This window comes from Chroicocephalus ridibundus, chromosome 19, assembly GCF_963924245.1.
Source record: "Chroicocephalus ridibundus chromosome 19, bChrRid1.1, whole genome shotgun sequence".
NCBI lineage: Eukaryota > Metazoa > Chordata > Aves > Charadriiformes > Laridae > Chroicocephalus > Chroicocephalus ridibundus.
Window position 1 is genome coordinate 5513470 of NC_086302.1, and position 26071 is coordinate 5539540.

The 26071-nt window shown below is 49.9% G+C and overlaps 1 protein-coding gene across 8 annotated transcripts in view; it reads left to right on the forward strand.

Moving 5' to 3' along the window:
• The window catches only part of PHACTR4 (phosphatase and actin regulator 4), a 68898-nt gene that overhangs the window by 41530 nt on the left and 1297 nt on the right, over positions 1–26071 (forward strand). For 6 of the 8 annotated variants that reach the window (XM_063355584.1, XM_063355589.1, XM_063355585.1 and 3 more), the window contains 10 exons: positions 12860–13036; positions 13485–13565; positions 16726–16890; positions 17021–17380; positions 20789–21380; positions 22094–22308; positions 22780–22930; positions 23546–23601; positions 24477–24538; positions 25349–25486. In XM_063355584.1, the coding sequence (XP_063211654.1) occupies positions 12860–13036; positions 13485–13565; positions 16726–16890; positions 17021–17380; positions 20789–21380; positions 22094–22308; positions 22780–22930; positions 23546–23601; positions 24477–24538; positions 25349–25486 (1997 nt within the window). Of the gene's footprint in view, positions 1–4039; positions 4373–12859; positions 13037–13484; positions 13566–16725; positions 16891–17020; positions 17381–20788; positions 21381–22093; positions 22309–22779; positions 22931–23545; positions 23602–24476; positions 24539–25348; positions 25487–26071 lie in introns of those variants that run through there. The other 2 variants (XM_063355582.1, XM_063355581.1) reach the window with 2 other exon arrangements.

The following is a 26071-nucleotide window of genomic DNA, read 5'->3' on the forward strand; positions in this document are numbered from 1 at the left end:
CTGAATCATGGAACATAAATGTTTGAGTCACCGTAGATGAATGCGGTGTTTCACGTTGGTGTGAACTGAAATGTGAACAACAGTGCCTTTATTAGAGGAGCTAATATTTGTGCTCATTATGGGTTTCATTAGATTTTAAAGTGAAACAAGCCAGAAGAGTTCCTTTTACAATGTATATAAACAGACTATTAACATTTGAATGCCGGGTTTTTAATGGGATGCTGCTCTGGATGGAGAGGAAACGAAACTTCAGAGGAAAGCGATGTACCCCACTTCTGGGGCGTTTACTGCCCGTCACCAGTCCTCTTGTTGTTTTATTTCAGCCATCTGACTCTCCTGAAATCCTGTAAAACTTTCATGTAACTGGCATTTCTTGGTTACTGCATTTTTAGCGGAAAATATTCAAAGGCCTGTCAGCCATATCCCTTTTTGCGTTCCCGTAGAAAGCTCTTTGCTATTTCAAGTTCTTCCTTCTCAAAAAGGTCACCTGTCCCTGAGGAGTAAAGGCTTTGCTCCAGTTTCTTCTAGTTGCTGCTGTGTCAGGTGGCCCTTCTGCATTATTATGGGAATTTCAGACATTTTGTTGCTCGAAACGTGGATTTTCCTTTACCCTCAATGTGCAGTTGTTTGGGGGCTGATGTTTTGTCTCGCTGCTGTTGGTGGAGCTGAAGCAGCCTTAAAGGACGCTAAACCCTGAGCGTGGGTGCTCTGCACGGGAGCTGGCGGGGAACAGGGACAGGTTGCTTTGTCCCATGTTTTTCCCCAGCTGTGAAACAAAGCGCTATGAATGAAAAGGGTTATTTAAGAGCACAGTAAGTACGGTTGCTCTTACGCTCTGTCCTCGGGCTGGAGGGAGACAGAAACATTTTTTCGCATTGTGTCTGCTGGTACAGAACTTCCACTTTCCTCAGCGGAGCTGGAACTGAAGGATGGACGGGCAGGTTTTTCTTTTGTCCACGAGTCCACCTAGAAATGACGTTAGTGTTACTTTTGATTTGGATTTCTGTTGTTCTTTGCATTTTGTCGTTCCTCTTTGTGAGGGTCCAGAGGAGGCCCCGGAGATGCTGGGAGGGCTGGAGCCCCTCTGCTGTGGGGACAGGCTGAGAGAGCTGGGGGGGTTCAGCCTGGAGAAGAGAAGGCTCCGGGGAGACCTCAGAGCCCCTTCCAGTCCCTCAAGGGGCTCCAGGAAAGCTGGGGAGGGACTCTGGAGCAGGGAGGGGAGCCATAGGATGAGGGGGAATGGTTTTAAACCAAGAGAGGGGAGATTTAGATGAGATCTTGTAAAGAAATTCTTGGCTGTGAGGGCGGTGAGCCCCTGGCCCAGGTTGCCCAGAGAAGCTGTGGCTGCCCCATCCCTGGAGGGGTTCAAGGCCAGGTTGGCCGGGGCTTGGAGCAACCTGGGCTGGTGGGAGGTGTCCCTGCCCAGGGCGATGGGGTGGAACTAGAGGATCTTTAAGGTTGTTTCCGACCCAAACCATTCTGTGATTCCGGAAGGGTTTTGGTTCTTTCTGCCCCAAAGAGGAGAGAGTTGTGGCTGATGTTTGAAGTCTAAACCCAGATGCAATGAGAACTGATGCAGATTTGTAGCTCTGCTCCTTGAGCATCCCTGCATGTCGGAAGCAAATATTAGTGCTTCTGGTACAAACTTTATTACAAGTGCCTTTGCCAAATAGTCGTCTTAATCTCTTTGTGATGGTTTGTGAGGCCTGATCGATGATCCAGAGTGCTTTATTGCACGATCGTCTCTTCACAGCCCAGTGAGTTACCGCGCAGCACCAGAACCCAAGTAACTGTCATGCGTGTGCTTGGACTGCAGCTGCTGTGAATTTAGAGGTACTAGTTTAAATCTCTTTCATTGAAATTTAAGCTAATGTTGCATGTTTTACTAATGCAGAAATAAAGGGTCAGGCACATGATTGTGCTGCTGTTCTTTAACAACCTCCCCTGCGTCATCTGTTCTGCAGCAGAGCTTTGCGCACTCTTAATTCACAGCAAATGCAATATAAAATGCAATGGCTTTAATCTCCTTGGAAGTCAGGCAAGTCTAGATACAGTGTTTAGCGTTCTGTAGCGTTCCCAGATGCAGGGATATTTTTTCCAGACCTCGGTCCAAGCTGGACAGCTGATTTACAGACTTGGAGGAGTCTTCCAGCCTCTATCTCCAAACTTTGTGGGTCCCTGCCAGATGGCAGCGTATTTAAATGGCTTGAAAATGGCTTTTTTCTTTGTTTCAAAGCAGAGAGTCTTCAATGAGGTGGAGCATGCCTGTGAATCAGGATGGTAATTGCCCACAATGAAAATCAAAAGTACTCGGAAGACTGACTGCTCTGGCTGACCAGACAGAAACGGGCACGGAGATGTCTGGTGGTGGGAGGTGGAGAAGAGCAATGCTTTCGGGAACGTCCATATGTTCCGCGCGAGGGAGGAGAGTGCTATTTGCTCCTCCGCCCCCGTGGGTCTGCTGATCCCTTGCTCCTCCACCTGCTCGTGCTGTCCATGGGGATGGCGGTCACGTGCTCAGCCGGCAGGTGAAGGACAAGTTAGGTGTGCCGAGGACCTGGGGGGTTAAGGATGAGCGGGTGCTGGTAGGGGCGGAAGGTGCAGAGGCGTCCCGCTTCCTCCCGTGTTTTTATAGCTGTGCTTCAGAAAGGAGGAGTGGATTTTCCAAGGTGTCTGGATGGCATGTCTAGCACGTTAGTGGAAGAACCAAGAGCATCAGCGGCTTCCAGGTGTGTTTGTGGCTTAGGTGGAGTTTTACTAGATCTCAAAACCACCCCTTCCCTTTTCTAGGGTCTGTTGGCTGCAAAACTGCCTCCCACTGCGACGTGCGGTTGTGAGCGGCGATCTCCGTGGCTGGGAAGCGGGCGTTCGCTTCGGGTGTCTGTTCTGACTAACGCGCAGCATTGATTGCTCCCAGCTGCACCAGCCCAAATTGACAATCTTGGATTTTGTTGTTTCCCAGAATAGCAGATTTTTACTACTGGGACTGCTGCAGTAGCGAGCTCGTCCTGAACTCTTCCTGGCTGCCTGAGTAACATTCAGCGATTTTTTTTTTTTTTTTTTTTTTTTTGAAGTACTGCGGCTGCTTGGCCTGACAAGGGCAGGGACCTCGAGGGCTGCAGCAAATCTTGGTGTGTTTAAAACTCCTTTTTCCTACAGCCCTTCCTACAGTGGAGAGAACAAACCTGGATGTGTCAGATGGGTTCGAGTTCCTGGTTAGTCACTGGTGTGATGCTGCAGCAAATTCCTGTATGTTTTTGAAAATGGTTTTTCCTTTTCCCCTGAGTTGAGATTAAGCTTCTGGATGTTTAAAGGCTTTTTTTTCCCCCCGCTCCTCTGTGGTGTGGTGTACAGGGGTTGGAAATTATATGTACATTCACTGAACTCCTAACACAAATTTTCGTGAAGAATTAAAGAATCCAAGTGGTCATATTTAAACTCTGGAGATCTTTCTTATTGTGATGCAAACGTTGAGGGGGATATTTGTTACCTTAACCGTCAAGTTGTGATATACAAATGAAAAACGAACTCTTATTTTCCTTCTTATGTTTAAATTGAATGAGAAGACACGCTCCCTGCTCCTACCTTCTTCCTGCTAACTTTAGTGGAGAGAGGATTTGCTGTGAAATTGTATTTTTTCTTAGACATCTGGCTAGACGCAGATCAGTTCAGGCACTCTTTTTGAAATTCCCTTTACTCTGAGGATGGCGCAGCTGCTACAACAGTTAGAGTGCCGCGCTTTCTCATTGACGGCCACCTCGGTCTGTATTTTACAGGCTCGGGTACGCTGTTACCTCCTTGATCCCATTTGGGAGGTGAAACCCCTCCGTGCGTTGGCGTGCGTGCTTTCTCCAAGCCCTTCCTCGAGCAAAACACCCCGCTTTCCCCCTCTCCTCGCTCCCAGCTTTTCTCTCTTCTCCCTAAACTTGATGCGGGGAAGGAGCGAGGCGTGTTGATGATTTGGATTATGCAGCTAAGTGGCTGGAGCGTGGCTGGCTGTCTCCTCCCCTTCCTGAGCTTCGGCCCTAGCCAGCTCGGCTCTGGAATGACAGGCATTCCTGCGTGAAGGGAGCTGGCACGGACGCCTATTTATGAGAATCAAGTGCCCGACCATGGGGTACGGGGAGCACAGGACCTGCGCCGGACCGTCGGACACTCATGCCGTTGCCTGAGAGTTGGCAGCCGCCTCGCTCGCCGGGCTCTTTCCCAGTCCGAAGCGTGGATTTATCATTTTAAAGGACTAAAGTGCTCTCTCAGGGTAGACTTTTTTTTTTCCCTCTCTCCCCCTCCCGCCTGCTCCTGGGGAGCTGCTTAGAAAAGAATCTAATGGGGCAGCCGCACTTCTCGAGACCGGTAAATCCAGCTGCTTTTGGTGAGTAATGGAGGGCAAGGGAGACGGAGGAAACTTTGGGGCTGCGGCGGGGCAGGATTGCAGGTGAAACGGAGGAGTCGGGAGGAGTGGAATGCGGGGCTTGTGTAACCTGCGCCCGGCTTGGGAGCTGGGAAGAGAAACCAGAGAAATAACTCCATTTCCTTCCTTTTTCTTACTCATGTCACATGCACTCACAGTGTAACGTGTTCTGCTGATCTTTGGACATTCTCCAAGCTGCAGTTTTTAGGGATAGCCTCTGTCTTGCATGGCCAGGTTGAGGAGACGCAAGCTTTGCAAAGCGCTTGGACAGCGGTAAAATTCACCGGAGTGGGGTAGGAGCCATCCCCGATAGTCTGCCCGGACCAAAGCTGCCCAAAATCACCTCCTTGTGCGGGATGTCACCCAGCTTTTTGGGGCAGCTGTGGTAGTTTTGGGGGGAGAAAGGGCTTGGCAGATATCTTCCTGCTTGTTTTCTCTCTCTACTCTGCGAGGTATCTGAGTAACTGGCAGGCTGTGTAAACACAACCTTGCTTTAAGTCTTGGAAGTAGCACCACTTCCAGAGCGCGGTGCGTAGCTCAGTGGTGTTTCCAGGTCTCTGTCTTGGGTGCTGTTCCCAGCGCTGGGACTGCCGTGCCCTGACTATAAGAAGGGGACTTTACACATCTCGTTCTTCCCTTTTATCTCATCCCGACTCGCTGTCAGCTGTCTGGGCTGAGTTGCTTACTCTCATCTGTAAAGTGGAATTATCTGATTTTTAGAGAAACACTTGACATTTGCACATGGAGAGAGCACCCTGAGATACAGAGTATTTTTTTTTCGTTCTCTTTCGCTTTTACAACTTTGAACCTACCAAGTATTTTTAGGGCTTGGATTAAACCAGTGATTCTCTCTTCCCCACCCCCAGTTCACTCCAGCTTGTCTTGTTCGAGAGCCGCTAAAAATAAGTGGTATTGAGAGTGGAAGGGAGAAGTAAAACTTCAGTCTTCTTCGTAGCGTCGGTGGAGATTAACAGCAGCATCTCCTTGGGTTTATGTGCTGTTAGAAACCGACCTGTTCAGTCTTGGGCTCTTTCTTTCATCAAGCACCGGAGATGGTGGTAATTTTTAGGGGAGCGGGCTCACTTGGTGTAACGGCGTTGTCCTTTGTCGGAGACCGGAGGCCAGCAGACCCGGTGTTTCCTCAACTGGTCCTTTGCTATCTGCAGTCTCTTCTGATGGCACAGCTTGTGTAGCTCCCACTGAACAAATTGTGGACTTGAAGAGATGGTTCTCGCATTAACTTTGGCAGGATGCTGTTGAAAATAAAAGTCTAGTGAAGATTATAGTGATCAGAAACATACAAAAAACAGGGAAACTGAGGGCTGGGACTGTTTGAGGCTGTTTTGTGACCACAGTCTTTTATTGCTTTAAGGTCAGGATTCACATCTTGCCTGGACCATTCAGGAAATGCACATGAAGTTTTTAAAGCTGTTATAGGAAGCTAGAAACATTTACCTAAAGTGCTTTTTTTTGATACTTTAACCTTAACAGCATTTCCCTCAAAAGACTCTTTGTTTGCCTTTTTTTTTTTTTTTTTCCTGAGTTGTAGCTGTTTGCTTGAAAGCTTTTTTGGATTCTTAACTGCTCTGCCCGGCACAACAAAGCCAAAGAGGAGGGAGCTGAATTATTCTCCGGCCTGTGCATCAACAGTGTTTTGGCAACGGGAGGGTTTGTTGCGGTCCCACAGCGTGAGCCGGTGAGGATCCCGCGCAGGCTCGGTGTCGCGAGGCAGTCGGTCCCGCTGTAGCCTTAGGTCCAGGCTGTACGGCAAAATACGCCAAGGCTGCCAAACGTCGGGTGTCTAATGAGCAGCCACGTTCTCAGCAGAAGCTTCTTGATGCACCTTCTGGGGCTTTTGTGATAGCAGAACTTCAGGTGTGTGCGTGACTTAGGAAAATAAAGGTGATTAAGCAGAAGTGTTCCGAGTTGCTGCCGTGGCATTGAAGCACCTAATTTGTCTGAGTGCTTTTTAGCTCTCAGCTAAGCGTTTACGCTGTGTTTTGCTGGAGCGTAGTCTCGCTGCTGCGGTTCTGTCTGTCTGCGAGCCTTGGGGCTATGACTGTGAGACAGAAAAGCCCGGTGAGCTCCTCGGGAACAGAAACTCGTGGGATTTGTGGAAAATCTGTAGTAACTACTACGATAAGAGCTGGATCAGGTTCTGAGTCAAGTGGGGTTTGCAGATGGAAAGAATCTGGCTCAAGCTCATGATTTACATGCTGTGCGAGCCCTGTGTCAAAGCAAAATACTGAGGCTTTCTTGATTCCTTTGGGAGGGTGTCTCTTAATGAAGATCAAATTTAACAGATCTTACACTTCTGAAAAGGACTGGGGCGAAGAGCCTGTTGTGGTGCCGGCAGTGCTGAGACCCGTCGTCTTCTGGAGTTAGTTTGCTCCACCAGCTCTTGGATGCCTGCAGAGATATTTCGGGGAGAAAAGCCGCATGTTCTCAGTCTTTTCTGAACAACTTCAGTCTGCAGTCCTGTCCTGGGGCTCCTGACCCCTCATCCTTAAAGGATTGTGCCGTTTTCTTCATGAACACTGGAGAAATCAGTAGTTTCCCTCCCAGGCATGTAGCAATATAATACGAATTGTCAGCATCTGGGATGCAATTCTTTGATTTCTTCGTAGCCTTCAGCCTTGCTTTGTTAGGGTCTTGAACTTGAATCTTGAAGTGATTTTTTTTTTAGCTTATGTAATGGCGTGCCAGTTAAAAACAAAACAAAACTTCTCCATAGCCATGCTGGCTTTTGATGGTGTGGGGCCCGAGTTAAAACGGTTTAAAAATTCACCAGGACTAATCCTGTGATGATGTACACTAGATGCAGCCTGGGTTATTAATTTTTGTTTTTTAATCCTGTGCGTCAGAGGTGCCGCACTCTGTTGCAGGGATCTTCCCTGTGAGAGATGATCCTTTGTGAAATAAATGCGTTTTTGTTTGTTCATGTTGGTACCTGAAGTCTCTACTGTGCCTTTTTCAAGGCTGGTGGTGCATTGCTGTACAAAAGGGTATTCTGGGGCTTCATTTCTGAAGGTGGGGGTTAACTATCTGCGTTCACACGATGGCTTTTCCTCCCTCGGACCACGGTGTGACCATTAAAGCATTACATTTATACGTTGGTATTTCCTAAAGGTCAGCTAGAATGGCTGCTTGCTCTTGCGAGTGTCCCGTGTGGATGGCAATGATGTGAACACGTGTGGTATTTTTAATTGACCCCGCGGATCCTGGCTCTGCGGGTTTGAGCCATTGAGAGCAGCAGTAGAAGTGAAAGCTTTAGCGTCTTTAATAGGAATGACAGCCCCAAGCCTGACAAAAGCTTTGGGAGCGGATGACACATGCAGCACCGCAGCCACTTGCCGACTGCGTGATGAGCTCGGAGACCAACTGCGAGTCTCCGGCTTCTTCCACTGGAAATGGTTTCTCTTCTCTGGGGGGGAAAAAAACAACATTACAGCTCAACACCACCCGTGTTGTTGCACAATGGTTTGCACCTAACACAAGGTGCGGTGGGAGAAGAACGTTTTCTGTCAGCATTTTAACGGCAAGAGTTGAGTAAATGTGTGTAGCTGTCTGCAGGGGGAGGGTTTGAAGGACCAGCTGGCCAGGCGTACTGGTGGAGAACTGCATCCCTGGCTGCTTGGCACTGCTGGAGCTTTCTGCCGCCTTGTGTCTCTAGGCTGTGCCAATTTTGTGACGTTTCCCTAGACTATTTCAGTCTAAACATTTTGGGTTAACACAAAATCTGCTGTTTCAACAGCTCAAATTCACCTGCTTGTTTTGATGGAACGGGATCGGGGTGTCTTAAGTGTTTTAGAGAGAAGAGCTGAAACGGCAGTAGGCTCTGGTAGGGATGCCAGGGCATCGCTCCCTCCCCAGACCCACTGGGTCCTGGGGGTCTGTCCGAGGTCGGGTGCTCCAGGACACCTCCAGGAGAAGCACCCACGCTTGCCTAGGATGATGTGCTGAGGTTGGAGTAGATCTTTTGTTGTGGAGTTGTTCTCAGCCAGGGCTCTGGAGCAGGTCGTGGCATTAAGCATGGCGTGCTGGTGCCAGGGTGGGCTCTGCGGCGCCCTCCCTGCTTCAGGGTCACTTCTCTGAAGTGGGTGATTCATGGAGTTCTTGCAGAAAGGTTAAACAAGGTCATGCTTTGGCATGGGGACACAACAGAGACCTGCTTTATTGGTAAGCTCTTGACCTTCTAATGAGGACTCTGCTGGGTTCACCTAGGCCTGTGTGACCTCGCTTAACCTTTTTCATAGATTTGAAATGGGTTTTCCAGCCTGGCACCGCAGCGGAGGTGAGGCTGTTCTCTTGGACACGGACTTGCCGTGCAGGTAAGCAGCCTTGGTGCCAAGCAAGGGACAGGTCGGGCAAGGGCATCAGCTCCCTGATGCTTCTCACCCTTCCCTTCAAGTCCAGTTCCTCTTTTTTTTTTTTCTTTTTTTTTTCTTCCCGTTCCGTTCCCCAGGCACTGTGCTGTGGTTCCTTAGCAGTTTCCCCGTGCATGACTGGGGTAAGGAGGGATTTCTGCCTTGCCTTGCGAAGCAGCTTTGGGACCCTCCTGTACCTTGTAGAGCCGAACAAGAGGAGGCGCAGAGAATCCACCTCGCTGCTCCCTTCGAAGTGAAGGCAACTTGGGCCAGAAATGTCCTCGCTGCACCATTTCATGGAAGTTTGAGCTGGAAATGGGCTGTGAATGGAAGGGAAGGCCCTTTTGCAAGGGAGTGTGAGCGCTATCTAATGTGAACAATCACTGAACAATGAGGTTATTTAAAATACAGATCAGTAAAGCACACCTACAGCTGCAGATCCACCTACTAATTAGCACTAAATGCAATTCATAATTGCATCACAACAGGCTATTTTAAATGTCTATGTCCGTCTGGTAATTAGGGATGGTAAAAGGAAGAGTGCTGTGGAAGGGATCCAGGCACTGCAAGCCCTCCTGGGAGCAGCCTGCGCTGCAGAACTGGAGAGAACGAATCCCATTTTGTATCAGGGGGAGAAATCGCTTTCATGGCATCGGTATCACCCTGTCTTGGGATGTTCTTACCGTTTAGTAACGTGTATTGAGTTTTATTCTACACAGAGCAAAAGGGGTGGTGAAAATTATTTGGATTGTGCTTTTATGCTACAAAGGGATACATGGTTTGCCTGTCTCCCCCTCTTCCATCGCTGTTTTTAGACAAGGAACTGATTATAAAACACGAAAACCGAGTTTGTTCATGTTGGACAAGACCTGATGCACAGCACGAGCCTACAAGCAGTCGGTGGCATGGCGGATGGAGCGGCACGGCAGGGAAGCACGAACCGAGTTATTCAATATCGATGCTGAATGTCATTGTGAAACCCAGCTTTTGTGTTAACCTGCGTGATTGCAATTAGTGGCAGTGAGGCACCGGGTGTGAAACTCCACCCCGAGATGGTATTTGATTTGACAGGCAGACCTGGACTGCGGGAGCTGCTGAAAGAGCTTCATCCGCCTGGAGTAAAACTCGCACGTGGGCTCTCCCCCACCCTTCCCGCTTTCAGCTGCTCCTGCGTTGGGGGTATCGTGTGTCTCCTGCAGTTTCGGCTCATCCTTTCATGTCCACTCTTCCTCCCTGGCTGCTTGGAGGCCACTGTGGCAGGGGAATGCTTGTCACTCTCCCTCTAATTGGAAATGGAGACATCGCAGCTTGATGAGGTCTCCGGTCATTAATCCGCGGACCTGATGGTTGAGTTTTCTTTTAATAACTTATTTTGCTTAGTGCAGCACTCTGACACCTTGGGTGGCAGAGAGCACATAAGTTACATTCCTCGGAGCGATTCAGGGAAGGGGTATGTATGAAGTGAGCTTGGTACGACTGCCTTCAGCGCTGTTCCTGCTCCTGGGGAAGGTGAGGGAAATGCCTTTGCCTGGCATTTGGGATCCAAATTCAATCCACAGCTTGTGCCTGGCAAGCGCTCTTGCCTGCCTGGTAAACTTTGGGAACGCTCTATTGAACAAAGTGAATACTGCTTTTTAAAATTACATGTACAACTCCAGGGCTAATGTTCTAGTCTCTGAAGAAAGTGCCTCTAAACATCCAGACAATTTCTCTTGGGTTTCTGGGAGCTTGAAATGCCACTTTTTTTGTCCCCACTTCCTCCCTCCCACCCTCCCAGCAGAAAATCGCAGAATAGAGACGCAGAAAATCACAGATCGGTGCTGACATCTTGTATGTTACTTTCCACCCAATTTCTCTCCTGTTATGAAGCCAGATTTTTTTTTTTAAGAAGCAGTTCAGATGCTGAATTGATCTTGCTTTTTCAAATAAATGTTGGCTGGCATCAGCTTTTCTCTGGTTCTGAGTGAGCTTTCTGTTAGGTGGCTGATTTTAAAAAAAAAAAAAAAAAACAACAAAAAAAACCCAAACCAACCAAACAGAAAAACCTCATCAGCCACCACTGTGTGAAATCTGGAGTCCCTGGCTGCTCTGAGACGACTGTGGCAGGGGAATGCTTGTCACTCTCCTAATTGGAGCGAGAGGAGAGAAACCTGGACAGAGCTGGAAGGGTCATGCATTTTTAGGTAAGGTCTGAAATGGCCACAATTAGCCTTTTTCTTCCTGCTGGTTAGCACAGTGGTACTTTCTTGCCACTCCAGCCTCTCGGTAAACCGGAGTCCTGGGCTGGTTTTCCTCGTCCTCCGTCATTTGGTGAAAGATGGCACTTCTCATGTGTGATCTAGATCCTCCTGCTGAGATACCCTCCGGTTTCCCTTGTGCTGCTAGCATGGCCTCTGCTCTTCTCTTCCCTATTATACAGTGATTTTCCATTTCACTTGTGCTCAGACTGAAAGATTGGGGTCTGTCAGTCCTGCGGTGTTGCGCAGTGATGGCCTGTCCCCAGCCCAGACGGCTGCTTGGGAGCCTGGGGCTGGGGCTCCCCGTGCTTGACGCATCCTGGGGTCTGAAATCTCATGCTGGGAACCAGTACAGGGTTGCAGGTAGAGTTCCACCAAACAACTCTTTTTTTTTTTTTTTTTTTTTTTTTTTTTTTCCTGTTTGGGTTTGTTGTGGTGTTTTGTTCCCCGCCCCCCCGGTCCTGAATCTGCCCTTCCCCATGTCAGCGGGAATCCACTTTCCCACATCTGGGTCTGTATCCTTGGTGGATGTTTGTAGGATATAGCAGATACGTTATTAGCTCTTTGTCCTATGTGCAAAATGGCTTTCCCCTAAAATTCCTTTCCCAATCTCTTTGCCTCAGGAGACGGGATTTTTGGCTGAACTTTCTGCGCGGCCTACAGGGTATTGTCTTTTCTGCAGGCGCGTCATACAGACTTGTCTGAAGTTGACTAAAAGGTCTTTTGCGATCCCAGAAGGCTTGCAAACTCCATAACATTTGACTTGGAGGCTCAAAAATAAGACGCGCAAGTGCAATTTGTAACACGGCACCTCAGCCTGCGGTATGCGGTGTTTGGCAGGAGCATGTCGTAGGGCTGTAGGAAATCTCGAGGCTCTGTTCTCGACATTGCGTATTTTCACGGAGTTCTGCGACGCAGCTTGGGTGCTCCTGTCTTTTGCAGTGCTGAAGCCAAGGGATTCTCGGTCTGTAAATTAAGACCGCGAAGCGGGCCACCAGCTGGCTTCACTTAGGTTGTGTGCGCTCTGATTTTTATTTTTTTGCAGGCATTGCTAGATTCTGCTGATTGTAAGTGTTCCCTTATGTTTCATCAAATACCCAGAAAGCAGCCGCACCAGGCAAGCCAGAACTGACAGTCACCAGCTTAGCGTTTCATGCTCTGGTTCTGCGTCCCAAGTTGTTTCTTTTTGAGCTTTTTTTTTTTTGTTGTTGCAGCAAGTTGGGGGGTTTTTTTTGCCTGTCCCTTCCCGCCTCCGTGTCCTTCTTGTGTTGTTCTCCAGAGACATCGAGTACAGTAGGTGGAGCGCGGGCTTGCATTGTGTTGCTTTCCTGTGTAGTTGTTGCTCTTGGCCAGCTTTGCCGGCCTTATTTATAGAGGGAAAAATCAGAGAGGCTAAGTTCTAGCACATGCAGCTGTTGTAATGGGGCTGGTAGTTTCAGTGTGTGTAGACAGTCGTGGAAGTCGTCTCTGCAGTCTGGAAGGTATTTGTGTTCATGTAATTACTTGTGTCTAGCACCACTTGCTTCCAACTGAGGATGAGAAGCTGCAGCAAAGTGACTCGTGTTCCTGGGGCGAAGCCGCGACACTGCAAATTTAAACTAATCCCCGTTTCATGGGAAAGCCTCTTATCGGTTACCCTTTGCACTGTTAACATTGGAAACCCCACTCTCGTCTCTCCCCCAGCTAACGTGAAATGCTGACGGGTTACGTGAAGGCATGGAGTCTTGCTACCTTCTTTGCATGAAAGTGCGCCACCGTTTCCCAGTGTACAAGGGGCAGGCTGGGGGGAGATGGCAGCAGCTATCCGCAGCACAAAGGTGACTTCTTTATTGTTTTCCGTACAGCCGAAGAGGTGGATCACCCCCCAACTGATGCCAGCATGGGGGTAGACGTTTTGGAAGCGGGTGACACCACGCCTCCTACAAAGAGGAAAAGCAAGTTCTCAAGCTTTGGCAAGATCTTCAAACCCTGGAAGTGGAGGAAAAAGAAAAGCAGTGACAAATTTAAGGAGACTTCGGAAGGTAGAGTAATCGGGGCTGGGTGGGAGTCCCTTCCTCTGCTTGAGAAACCTGCCATTAGCCACCTGGCTAGTGAGAAGGGCTTGCTGTCACAAGCCTGAGTGCTGACACGTGTAAGAACCAAAATGTGACTTTGGTGATGGGCCGGCACCTGCAGTCTCTCCAGAAACACCTTGCCATGGAGCAGTAGTTTCAGACAAACAAATTCCTTTCTTGCGAGGAACCTCCCCAAGCAGCTGTGGGGAGGGAGGGTTTGCTCCACGATCACCAATCTAGTGTGAAGCGCAGGCCTGAACGTGCAGTTCCCTCCTCCCTCCTCTTAATCCACACAAAAACAGTGAAATCTGAAGCCCTTTTATTTCCTCCAGAGGATCCCTTTAAAAAAAAAAGTATCTTCTTGAACTTCTAGCTTACCCTGTTTTCTGAGTGCTTTTTTTCAATTTAATATCAGTTTTAGAACGAAAGATTTCTATGCGAAAGCCAAGAGAGGAGCTGGTAAAAAGAGGGGTTCTGTTGGAAGACCCTGAGCAGGGTGAGTCTGCAAATGAACTTCTCCTCCTCCTCCTCCTGTCTGTGTTCTGTGTAGCTGATCTTCCTCTGGCAAAACCTCACCCTTGCAACCATTTGTTTTTTTGGGAGACAAATTTGATGGCTCTTTGCTAAAGTAGTTCCTGTCTGTTTGTCTTGCCCTCTTCAATATCCTCCCTCGTCTGACTTTTGCACCTGGCAAGGAAGGCAGCCCGCTCAGTTAGGAAGATGTTGCTGAGAAGGAGCAATGCCTGTCCTAGACATCTTCCTGTCTGCTGCCAGCGGGGAGGGAAGGGGTGTTCTGTGTGTCACTTCCTATCCTGTCCTCCTTGTACGTGTCCCTCTCCGGCCACCTTGTCTTGTCCTGATAAGCTCCTCTGTCACACTTGCGCTCGCCAGCTCCAGACCGTGCTGTCACCATCGCGGGAGAGGCGCTGACCTCGGAGCTGAGGTTCGCAGGCCGTAGGCTTGGAAAAAGAAACCGATTGTTAACTTTGGAGCTGCCTGGGTAGGGGCATTTCCTCAAAGAGTTATAGGCGAGATGCTTCATGGTACGGTGTCATAGTTAGTCATGCCCTGCTGTCAAAGTTGTCTTATCTCTTCTGTCATCCCTGATGCCCCTGGGTTGGGGCCATCCTGCGAAGATAGCTCTTCAGGCAGATCACTTCACCATCTAGTCACCTGGCTACGTGTTGGGTGATGTGGCTACAAGGGGAGGGGCCAGGAACGTGTGGTGGGAGAGCAGCCCACCTGTCTGGGTGGCAGCCTGGTCTTTGGCTTAGAGCGATGTTAAAATTGCACCCCAAAAGGCGTTCTGCAGAGACAGCCTTCACCTCATGCAAATCTCAGGGTTCTTCTAAGAAAGACGCAAAGTGGAAAAGTAGAGGTGGAAAAGTGGAGGTGAAAAAGTGGTTTTCAGACCAAACCACTGAAACCAAAACTGAGAGGAAAAGTCTTAACGCAGTTGTTCGCGGCTATACTGTAATGAAAGCCATCTGCAGCTACCCAAGGGTGTAAATGGTGGGCTGGAGGAAGAGTTCACTGGGGTACAAAAGCGCATGAGCTCACAGGATGAAACTGTGGAAGAGAGATCAAAGGCTTTGGGTAACAAACTTACAAGCAGAGATGACAGAGGAGAGATCTTCCAAACTGCTAGGGTGTAACAGGAGCGTGGCGGAGGGATGGAATTATTTTCTGCTTTGAGTCATCTGATCTGGCTTAAGAACCAGAAGATGGCTATAATCTGGACAAAGTGCAAACCCAAGGTACGAGGGAGCAGTCAGTATTGTCAGGAGGGTTAGATTAGAAAGCGCATTATCTTAATCCCTTCTCTGAGTTTAAGACACTTGGGCAGTCATAAGACGGTGGTGGTAGGTTATTGTATTTGCTTGCAATTTTAAAACTTACAAGGTCAGTAAATTTCCTTAGGCAAGTTCTTAAGGGGGGAAAAAAAAGCTGGAAACCCTTTGAGAGGAGTGAGCGAGGAGGTGGGGCAGCGGTATAGCAAGGGCTTTCAAACCCGGCGCAGCCGGGAGAGGGGACCTTGCTGCTCTCTGGGCTGGTGGTCAGCAGGTTGTGCTGGGCTCACAGTAAGGAAAGACGATCGCGTTGGACTGTGACCTTGAATGAGGTCACTGGAACTGAAGTCGAGAGTAATGTGGTGTGAGGAGGCCGGCAGGAGCATTCTGTGTGTGCCAGAGAAGGGCACGCAAGGTTTGAATCATCAGGAAAGCTAGATCGTACTGTTCCTGTCTCCTGGCTGAAAACGCCAGCTAGACAGAGGCGATTGCTGCCACAGAAAGCCCCAGCTCAGCTCTTGAGTTTCAGCCCTGACTGGGGAGGAAACTCCCTCTTGTTGCTGTCTGCGCTTCCTGCGTTGCGGGGAAGGGCGGCAAAGCAAGTGAAGTGAGGCAGCGCCGTCTTCCAGCTCCTCTCAGGAACCAAGGCTATTTATTTATTTATTTATTTATTTCAGAAAAGAAAGCAGGGGGAACTTTTGGCTTCTTGGCATCTTTGCTTTCAGCTTCTGAATAACACCAGGTTAGGGAAGGGGAGGGTAGTACCTTGGCGGGGGGTGGGGAGAAGAGAGGTAAAGGCGGCAGTGGAATAAAGAATAAATCAACAAAAATCAGAGCAACAGAGCATGGTGGGGTCTAACGCCTGGGGGGCCCATGCTGCCATACACTGCAACTGCTTGAGAGATGGTAGCCTGGAAATGCTAAGGATTTTTTAATCAAATTGAGGACGTATCTACTGAAGTTTTCTTGAGTCGGAAAGCAGTCAAAATGGGCCCCTTTAGAGTGGATGCTAACTCTGATTTGGGGAATAGTGTTATGAAGAGTTTGTTCTGTCGGGGCGATTAGAGGCAGAGAGTGGTTGAGTATTTCCTCATTGTGACTAGGGCTTTAAGTGCTCTCAAAAGCATGGGCTGAGAAGAGGATAGTGGTTTTTCCCAAAAAGAGATCTTCAAACATTTGGGAAACTCCACCTGTAAAAGTAGAAATAGTCAAGATGAGCTACATCAGATTCTGGAGATGTATCACTACCTCTGATTAAAACAAAGGTAAAGAAGTGAGGAAATATACCTTTGCTGTGGGATGTTTTGATTAGAGCAGTGATTTTTGTGCCAAATTCAGGGTAGAAACAGAAAGAAAATAGAGGTGCTTAAACTAATGTTAAGACTTTACCAAAACCTAATAGTGCACATCCAGTAGATTACTTGGCCAGTGTTGGAATTTGTATCGCAGCAGAGAATTTGGGAATACTCCGTAATGGTGGGTAGATACAGAAACTGCTAGAGGCTTTTAACTGCGATGGCAGCTTCCTTGGGCTGTGGCACAGCGTTGGGCATACTCCTTTTCAACGCAGTAGCATTCTTTCTAAACAAGGTGGTAGATTGAGGCTGCTGAAGAAGAAAAGCACTTGATGGGATACGGGGCTGTACTGTTTTGCTTGTTGCTAATGAAATCAAGGGCTCTCAGCTTCAGCTAGCTGGTGTTGCTGTGCTCTCCTCTGCAGAAGGTAGACTGAAGACCAGCTGTTTCGGAAGCCAGAGAGAAGCTGATGCGGATCGATGGCAGTTCGATCAGCTCAGCCGTGTCTCCTCCGTCTCCTGCTTTCTGAGTGTTTTCTGTTTGCTTCCTTCCCCTCCCGTCCCCTTGCAGATGCTGAAGAACCAGACAAGCTCAACCCGCCCGCACTGAAGAATGGCCACACAGTCCCGATCGGTGGTCCTGGGGTTTGTAACCTGGCCAACCAGGAGGAAGAGGCCACAAAGCCATCCAGCCTTAGGAAGATTGTTCCAGCTGAGGAACCAAAGAAAAGGCAGGGTAAGAAACCAGATGTGTACAAAATTGGTTGCTTCACGTTCTCCCAGGACCAGTTTTGGATTCTCTTCTGATTCTTCCCACCCCATTCTGGGTCTCCCAGTCTCTTAAACTGAGGTGTCTCACTTTTCAGGCTCATCCAGCAGCCACTCTGGGCCTGAACCGGAACCACCTCAGGAGCCACATGTTCCCAGACAGCCTCTGCTTCCTCCAAAAAGACCTCCCTCCACTTCTCAGGAGGCAAACGAAGCACAGGCAAAGGATCCAACGCCTGTCAGCAGCGCTGCAAAAACTGCACCCTCCACCACAGCCCCTGTTGTGGCAAAGACAGTCAATTCCACAGCTGCCCCTTCCCCAGCCCCCAGGACTCTGCCCCCAGCTCTTGCCAGTGCCAACACTACTGCTCCCACGAGTACAACCAGTACAGCTCCTGCCAAACAGCCGCCCGTCCCTCCTCCCAAACCTGTCAACAGAAATAGCAACTCAGTAATAGGTAAGTGCCTCCGTAAGCTGGTTTTTGTACCCTGGGTACCGTTCATAAGGGACAACTTTTAGTATGATGTAGCACATGTTGTATAATGGATGTGTGACCACCTTCCCTGAATACAGTCCAGTTTGGACTCAGAAGATCTGCCAGGGCACACGTGTGCTGAGAACAGTGTAATTACTGGAGTCTTCTGCCGTAAGCCATCCAATCTGTCAGACGTGCGTGTTTCCAACAGCTACCTGCAGGAGGGAATCTCTGCCTGCTTTTGGCAGGAGGCGGGATGGCGCAAGGAAGAGGGGATGGCATTTCTCTGTCAGCCATAAGACAGCGCCTTTGAATGCTGATGATTCACGGAGGGATGGGTTTCGGCTGTGGGCAGCCAGGATTGGTGGATGGTGTATGAGATTTTTTTTTTTTTTTTTGCTTTGCAAGACTATGGTCAGTGAGAATTGATACTTTGAGCTGGTCTTTGAAAAAAGCAAAACCAAAAAATCCACATCACACCAAACAAGGTCCGTTATGGCTGTCGTTGTTGGGCCATGTGGTTTCCACTTTGGGCAGAAGCGCCAGCAGCTGGCAGGGGTAATTCAGACTTCTCTGGCTATACTCAGGCACCTTCCCTAAGGTCTGTGGCCAGCGCATTGCCATATTAGTCTTGTCCTGAAGTCTTGTCCCATGGATAAATCAGCTCAACTGTAATTTGAGCTGAGTCTTCCCACTTAAGGAATTAAAGGTCTTTATCTCTGTAACTTTTTTAAGCAGAAGGTCTGCGGAGCGTTTCTTAAAGCTGAATGAGTCCTTACTCTCTTTAGAGGTCTTAAAGATGCAACACTGCTGGAGTAAATGAGATGACTTCCATCCAGTCGATGGCCTGTTGATATTTCACAGACCGCCTGCTAATCTTTGCGCTGGATTAGCAGAGGCTAGTACAGATCAGGAGGGAGGTTCCTGGGAAGATGAATCCGACAGGTCTGCGCTGTTATCGCAGAAACTGGAGGCGTTACCCAGGTGTGGTTTGGGAGGCAGTGGCAGGAGCTTAGATCGGGTGCAGGTTACCATCTGAAGGAGCCTGGGCCGCTGCTTTCAGTACAAACTGCATCTCTTGTTCTGCTTGGGGCTTCTCCTTGCTCTAGCAGGTTTTGCAAGCGACCTTGATAAGGTATTAAACACTCCTGTATGCCAGACCAGCTTGATTAGTCTGACCATGCCTGAGCACTCGATGAAATACTTTCTTGTTTTCCTTAAGCTGCTTGCACACATCACAGATGGTATTTGAAATGCCCCAGCGCTAATTGCAGGAGGTACTTGCGGAACAAAAAATGTGGCTGAAGACAACACTCTATCAAATCTATGTTGAGACCCAGCCTGTCGGGCGACACCATGGGGCCGGGCTCGGCGCACCTGCGGCTGCGGGGGTGTGGAGGGGAGGAGAGGAGAGCAGCCAGCCCCTCTTTTGTCTCCTGGTTGAGAGGCTTTGCAGCTCTGCAGTGCCCTGCATCCAGCACAACGGAGCTGTAACTGCAGCACGCGTGCAGGCGTTGCTGTGCCAGCCTTGTTTTGTTGCTGTGGATCAACAGCAGCAGCGGAATTGGCTTGGCGAGCTCTCCACAGGTCTTTGATGCATGCGCTGACTCGGGCATGTGTTAGTTCTTGTGCTGCTGCTGCTATTATAACCTAAGGCAAGGGAGGACTCAATGTGCAGATCGCCCCTTTGTTCTGTCGTGAAGATGTTCCCTTGTGTTCATTCTCTGAGCAGTTCTGGTGTCTGATGCAGTAGCTGAAAATAAGGCTCAGGAATCACTTACTTTTGGGGAGTGGGAATTTAATCAGCATCAGATTGAAACGCTTTTGGGGACTGGGAATTTAATTGGCGTCAGCTTGAAAAAAAAAAAAAAAAACCAAAACCAAGCAGTGCAAATGGTGCTCGGTGCCGCTGCTGGGTTTCAGGAGCCACAGTTGCTGCAGCCTGTGCTAGAGCACCGGATCCGGCCGCAGTGGCATGTCACAAGGGGCTGTGCCTGCGTTTATCGCACTGAAGGGAGACAGGCTGGCTCAGGAGGATGCTCTGAGCGGCGCCCAGTCCTCCTCCTCTGTCTCCTCTCCCTTCTGCCAGCTACTCGGTCCCTTTCAAAATCTGCCTGTCCTTACTCGCGCCTGGTCCTGCCAGGCTTTGGGCGCTGCTGAGGAGATACTGGAATACCTCTGGGCTGAAGTTGATGGGAGCTGAGGGCACTCGGTGTTTCGCACAATCTGGCCCTTAATCTACAAAGGGAAAGTCTGAAAATGCTAAACATCCCAGAAATGTGCCCACCTCTCTCCAGTTATGCCGCTTTATCTCGGTGAAACACTCCCCGCTTGCAGCACCCTCTTGTGGTGTTTGGTGCTGCGGATTCCTCCCAGACCCGTCCTGGGGCCACCGCTGTGTGACCATCACCCGCTCCAGCTGAAACGTACAGGAAACCTGATCCTCTTCAGGCAGGTGGGCAAAACCTTTCCAAGCCCTACAAGCCATTGCTACATGAATGTTAAAGGCTACAAACTGCTAAAGCAAGAGCAGTCTTCACTGGTGCAACTTCTTCCCTAGGAACCAAAGGGTGTTTGAGGAACCTGAGACCTGCCTGCCGCAGGCATTTTCTGTGATACGACATGTTTTCTATTTCTCCCTCTCTCCTCCACCGCACAGCAGACAAACTCTGTGTAGACTCAAGGCTCTTAAATATTTTTGGAAGTTTTCTAGTTATTTTATAGTAGCAGAGACGTTTATATGGGGCTTGAGGAACAGAGCGCAGAAGGAGTACAGCAGAACCTCATCCGCAAACAGGCAGGAGCTGCTGGCAGCAAGGTGTTCTTAGGCTGGGTCTGGCAGGTGAATGGAAAGGGAGAGAGCACGTTGCTGCTTGCACTTCTGACTTTTGCCTTCGAGAGCGACTTCCCAAAAGGTTTTTTTAATGTGCAAGGGAGTTGTTAACACAACTGGAGTCTGAGGTGTCCTGGATGTCTCAAATTCCTTTGCAAACCGATGCTGTAAATATAGCCATAAAGTGCCCTACATACCTGCATTCCTTGGCTGAGGCAGTGCGCTGGTCGGGGTGAGCTCCATCTGCCGTCACTTGAGGGCTGCTGCTCTTTCTCTCTCTCCAAAGCAGCAGGATGCACGGACCTCTCCCAGCCTGCTTCTTCATGGCTGCTCTCCCAAGTTTTACCTTTGCTGCCGGAAGGACAAACTAGAGGCTTGCAACCTGGTTATTTCTGGCACCGTGTTCTAGCAGAAAAGCAGCAGAGATCGCTTGGTCCAAAGCTCTGAGTGCTTTGCCATGCTTATTCCGCACTGGTGAAGGATATCTGGAAAATGCCCTGTTAAATATAGTGGCTTTTATGATGTTGTGGTTTTGTTTTTTTTTTTTTAATGTTCAGCTGAACTTTCTCAAGCAATGAACAGTGGTACAGGCTTGTCCAAGCCTTCCCCTCCTCTCCCACCGAAGAGAGGCATCCTGCCTAACAACACATCAGAGGTAGCTACCACTTCCAAGCCCCCGAATGACAGGACAGTGACAGCTAACCGCCCTGCACCAGTACCGATGCACATGACCTCTGCTTACCCACCACCCTCGCCTTCGCCGCCGCTGCCCACGCACATACCCCCGGAGCCTCCACGTACGCCCTTGCCTGCCTCCACCCCTGTCTTGGACCCTCCACGCTCCCTGGACCTACCCAAAGAGACAACAACGACTCCTCTTCCTCCTCCTGAAGACTTCAGGTCCCTGGAAACGTCGAAGAGGATGGCAGAGCAAGGGTTCGTCGAACCTCACGTGCTGCCTCGCCTGCCCCAAATCCCGTTGCACATCCGTATTCAGCAGGCTCTGGCGAGTCCTCTGCCTGCCACCCCTCCTGCCGAGGGGTCGCACAGGGCTCACTCGCTGCTCTTTGAGAATGATGGCTTTGGAGAAGACAGTGGCACCCTGGGCAGGACGAGGTCCCTGCCTGTCACCATTGAGATGCTGAAAGTGTGAGTACCTCCTGTGCATTTGTGTAGCAAACACCTAACAGTGGTGTGGGTCACACTGGGCTCTAAAATGTTGGTGTCATATTCCCTGCTTCTGGCCACAAAGCTGTGATGGTGACGAGGGCTGTGGGCAGGGCTGGCTTCTTTGCTGGTTTTTGCAACAGCCTAGAAACCACTTTGCCTGTTGGCTGAATCTGTGTTTCAGGCTCTTAGGGGGCCAGTGCACGATTCCCCATGAAATTAAACCTGGTTCTGGGATTTTATTGCTCACAAAGGGAAATGGGTTCCAGACTACAAACACAGGCTGATGCCAGGAATCCAGGCCTGTCTTTAATTGCACCAAGACAAAACAAGGTCCTGGATTTCATCCATTTGTGGCCTTCCTTAGCCTTTCATTTTGCAAAACAGAAGTGGGAAAAGGACTGTCTTGTATTATAACAGAGTTGAACCTGTAAATCCCAGACTAGGGAGGGGGAGAGGGCTGTTTGGTTCTGCAAAGAACCTGCCTCTGGCATTTCCTCTGCCAGAGCTCCCCTGTGCTTTGGAGAGAGGGGACGGTGCAGGATCGTGAAGCTGCTCTTGCATCTCTGGTTCCTGGGCTCCCCACAGACTTGCATTCTATGAGCTGAGGAGAGATAATACGGTGTTGGTCTCAGGGGTATTCCCCAGGACACTGTGGCATGTGTTAAGAGATGTAATAGTGTGCTTCTCGTTAGTCCAGACGATGAGGAAGAGGAAGAAGATGACCAGGAAGAAGAGCAGAATTCGGGCCCTCGTGTGTATATTGGAGATGTCACAGTCATCCCAAAACTGGTGCCCCAGGTCCTGCCAGAGGAGCAGGAAGGAGAGGAAGGGATGAGCGACTCTGACTCGGAGGGACCCATCCTGTACAAAGATGATGAGGATGAGGAAGAAGATGAAAGCCATAACAGTAAGGCTTTGACATTGCAGCTGGCTGCTTTTTTTTTTTTCTCTGCTGAACTTGTGCCTGGCTGTATTGAGATCTGGATCAAAGAGCTAGTTCACACAGTGCTTCAAAGCAGCTGGTTCTTGGTTTCATGATGTACCACATGTCCTCTCCCTCGCTTTTTCAAAGGCTCTCCAGCCAAACCTGTATGCTCACCTGCTGAGATGCATCCACTCCAGTTGCAGATGGCTCCTGCAATAGCTTGTGCTGTCCCAGCCCTTCAGGTTGGGATAGCATTAGGTGAGCATGTGGGCATCACGCAGAAATGCTGGCTGTTGCCGTCGTGACTGGCTCTGGCTAGCTAGGGAGCTGTAGTGCAGAGCTGGGAAAGCAAGCCCCAGGGGAGAGCACAACTGCCAGGGGCACGTGGCCGATATCGCTGTGCTCAGGGCACCGCCGTCTTCAGTCGCATCCCATTTCTCTTCCTCCCCGCAGGCACGCTGGCTAACAAAGTGAAGAGGAAAGACACGCTAGCTATAAAGCTGGGGAACGCAACCACGCCACAGGAGGAGAAGATTGTCTTCCCTCGGAAGAGCAAGGAGGAGTGGAACGAAATTCGGCACCAGATTGGGACGACGCTGATCAGGTACAAGGAATGGAGGAGGGTGTTACGTTTGAGCCCTTGGCGTGGCGTGTGAGGGGTGGGATTGGACAAAGCTGCTGCCTCATCTAAGCAGCCTGTGCTGGAATGCGATGGGTGCTTGGGCACTGCTGCTGGATCGGGGCTAGGAGGCTAAGTGTTGCTTTTCCCCCTCGGTTATAAAAGTTGGAAGTTCTTCCTTGGAGTTGAGCAATATCCCCTGACAGGCCCCTGTTTCCAGATGTTAAATGGACTGGGTGGGGAAAATCTCAAGGATTACTGGAATGTTCCCACTGTAAAATATGGACGGTGTATAAAGATGTGGACAGATGCAGCCTGGGTGCTGATGTGTTAGGGGGTGGATTAAGCTGGGGCTGCTGATAGTCCAGGCTCTGCCATTCCTGGAGTTCCCTGCGAAGGTGCCTCTGAGCTTTTGAGAGGCCGTGGCGCTTTCCAACCCTGTGCCTGTGGGTGACCAGCTGTTTGAGCGGAGGAGAGTGCAAAAAGGGGCAGCAGTCTCCGCTGGTGAGTGAGGGGTGTTGAGGAGGCTTCCCAGTGCACTGAAACCAGGCAGCCGTATTCTTTGTCCCCCGCTGATAAAACGTTACGCCTTTTCTTCAGGCGACTGAGTCAGAGACCGACAGCAGAAGAACTGGAGCAGAGGAACATACTTCAGCGTGAGTAGTGCTTCTCTAGTGGGCCTAAGTAATAAAATAAGTTTGCCTTTTAACATCTTAGTCCAGGTGTACCTGGAATCTGCTTGAAATGTAGGGATGGGAGGAGTCTGCTTTGGTTGTATCATGGTAGTGAAGCAGTTCCATTATTTTTTCCCAGTACTTCGTTACCATCAGAAACCAGCTCTGGATAAAACCAAGCAATACAGCTCAAAGCATCCTATTCTAGAAAGGCCACCCATCCCCTGCCTGACACCTCAGGGGAAAGTATGTGAACTGGTTACAACTCTGATATTAAAAGCAAGGACCGTTAAAGCTCTTTTTTGTTTGGGCTGGACTTTTGTTTGTGGGCCAGACGTTACAGCATTGTCTTGCATGATCTGAAAAGCAGCAGTTCGTTGCTCAGTCAATGGTGTTTCTCTTGGCCATACCTTGCTCTGCAAAAGTTTTAAATAAACATCTTGAGGAAAGGGAAATACCAGTTCAGGAAGTTTCCATTTAGAATATTTATCTGCCCTGCTATTCTCTTTAAACTATTAGTATAATAGCTTTGGGGAGGAGCGATCTGCCGAGTGGCTTGGATGTATTTCGACAATATGGCCATTAATCTTTAACATAGCCAGGGCTGGAGGGAATGACTCATTCCTGCTGTGCAAAGGCCCACATTGCCACTGCCAGCCGGGGGGTGCTCGGTGAGTCAGGGCATTGAGTTGGACCACGCTCTCTGCCTGTAATAAGTGCAGACACGCCACAATGAGCTTTCAGATATGTAGATAATCTGATACAGCTCGATACTCTCCTGCGTTCGAGTCCAGAAAGCGCTTTTCAAAGCCTGTGATGCTTACAGGAAAAATGTCTTTCTTCTTTTCCCTTGGCAGCGAAAAATGAAGCTGACCGTCAAGCTGAGAAGCGAGAGATCAAACGCAGGCTCACCAGAAAGGTACTGCTGGCCTCCGTGCTGTGATGGCCATCTGGCAGAGCTGGCGGGGATGGTGGTGGCTATGAGCACATCGTAGGTACCTTGCTGTGGGTGAAGTCACGGGGCTATTGTGTAAGTGTCCCCAGTGCCCTCTGACTGCAGTGACTTTGGAACGTGGACTGTCACCAACGGTGAGCCGTTGGCACTGCAGCCACGTTTGTCGGTGATAGATCTGAGCTGGCATCAAGCGTAACAAGCTAGATGAGAACTAAATTTGGCATCTGGCACTTGAAAGGTTTGCTGGTGCTGGTCCGGCTGTTGTAACACAGCACTTCAGTGGCCACCACTCTCACACCAGGCTCCCCAAAATCTGTTTCTAAAGTAACAGCAGTGTGGGAGAGGCTGAGCAGAGCAACAGCTGCTTTTAGCTATCACGTCCAAGTTACTTGTGGTTGTTCATCGTGGCTGGGAAAAGCTTCCCAAGGGCCTGTGAGTGTTGCCATTGCTGAAGCGGGGAACGGGCTTGCTTGGTTTAGGGGTGTCATGCAAGGCTCACTCTTCTGATGGCTGTTACTAAACACCTCGGTATCTTCCTTCTCCTTGGCCATGTGGCCTCGGTTCTGCCCTAGCCTGGCCTCGTGATCCAAAGGAAACGACGCTGTCTGTAAGAGGGTTTGCTTTATTCCCTTGCAGGCTGTGAGCAGGACCTAGTAGTGTCTCTGGTTCAGGCCCAGTGAGGGAACTGGTTTTAGTTTTGCTCGGGATGGTTAGTCCTGCGCTGCTTTGTGGACAAGGCACAAACTAACTTTCTTTGTTCTTGCTGGTGTTCAGCTTAGCCAAAGGCCTACAGTGGCGGAGCTGCAGGCCAGGAAGATCCTGAGGTTTAACGAATACGTGGAAGTAACAGATGCTCAAGACTATGACCGGCGAGCGGATAAGCCGTGGACGAAGCTAACACCAGCTGACAAGGTAACAGGGAGTGCCCTGTCCCCAGGTGCGGGGAGAGCAGCTAGGTTGGGGTGTCCCATGCAAAAGGGTGTGAGCCGAGATTTGCTCTGTTCCTTTTGCTTCATTTCTTCATCTTCCCCTCTGCCACCCACCAAGCACCATCAGTGTCCCTTCACCCCCCTGTGCTGTACCCGGCCCTGCCTGCTGCCCCCTCTGTAGTGATGTGGAGCCCAAGCGGGCACGGTCCGTATGGCGGCGTGCCCTCTGCCTCAGCTCCTGCGTGATACCAGAGGGTGCCCAGTGCAGGGCGTTCGTTGGTCAGGAGTGCTGTTCCTCGCAGGCTGAGGCAGGCCCAGGCGAGAAGATGGCAGGGAAGCAAACTGGTTTTGTCTTCCCTGACCGCTTGTGGGGACGGCCCAGCCCTCAGCGGGGAGGAAGCGGGGCAGACTGAACTCAGCCGAGTGTGAACGGACTGCGAAAGCTGGGGTGGCTGCTGCAGTCTGGGCTCCGACCTTCACCAGAGGGGCTGTGGGACTCAGCCCTGCATATCAAAACTCTCTTCACCGCTGAAAGGTGGTACAGATCAGCCCTGAGCAGGGCTGTTGG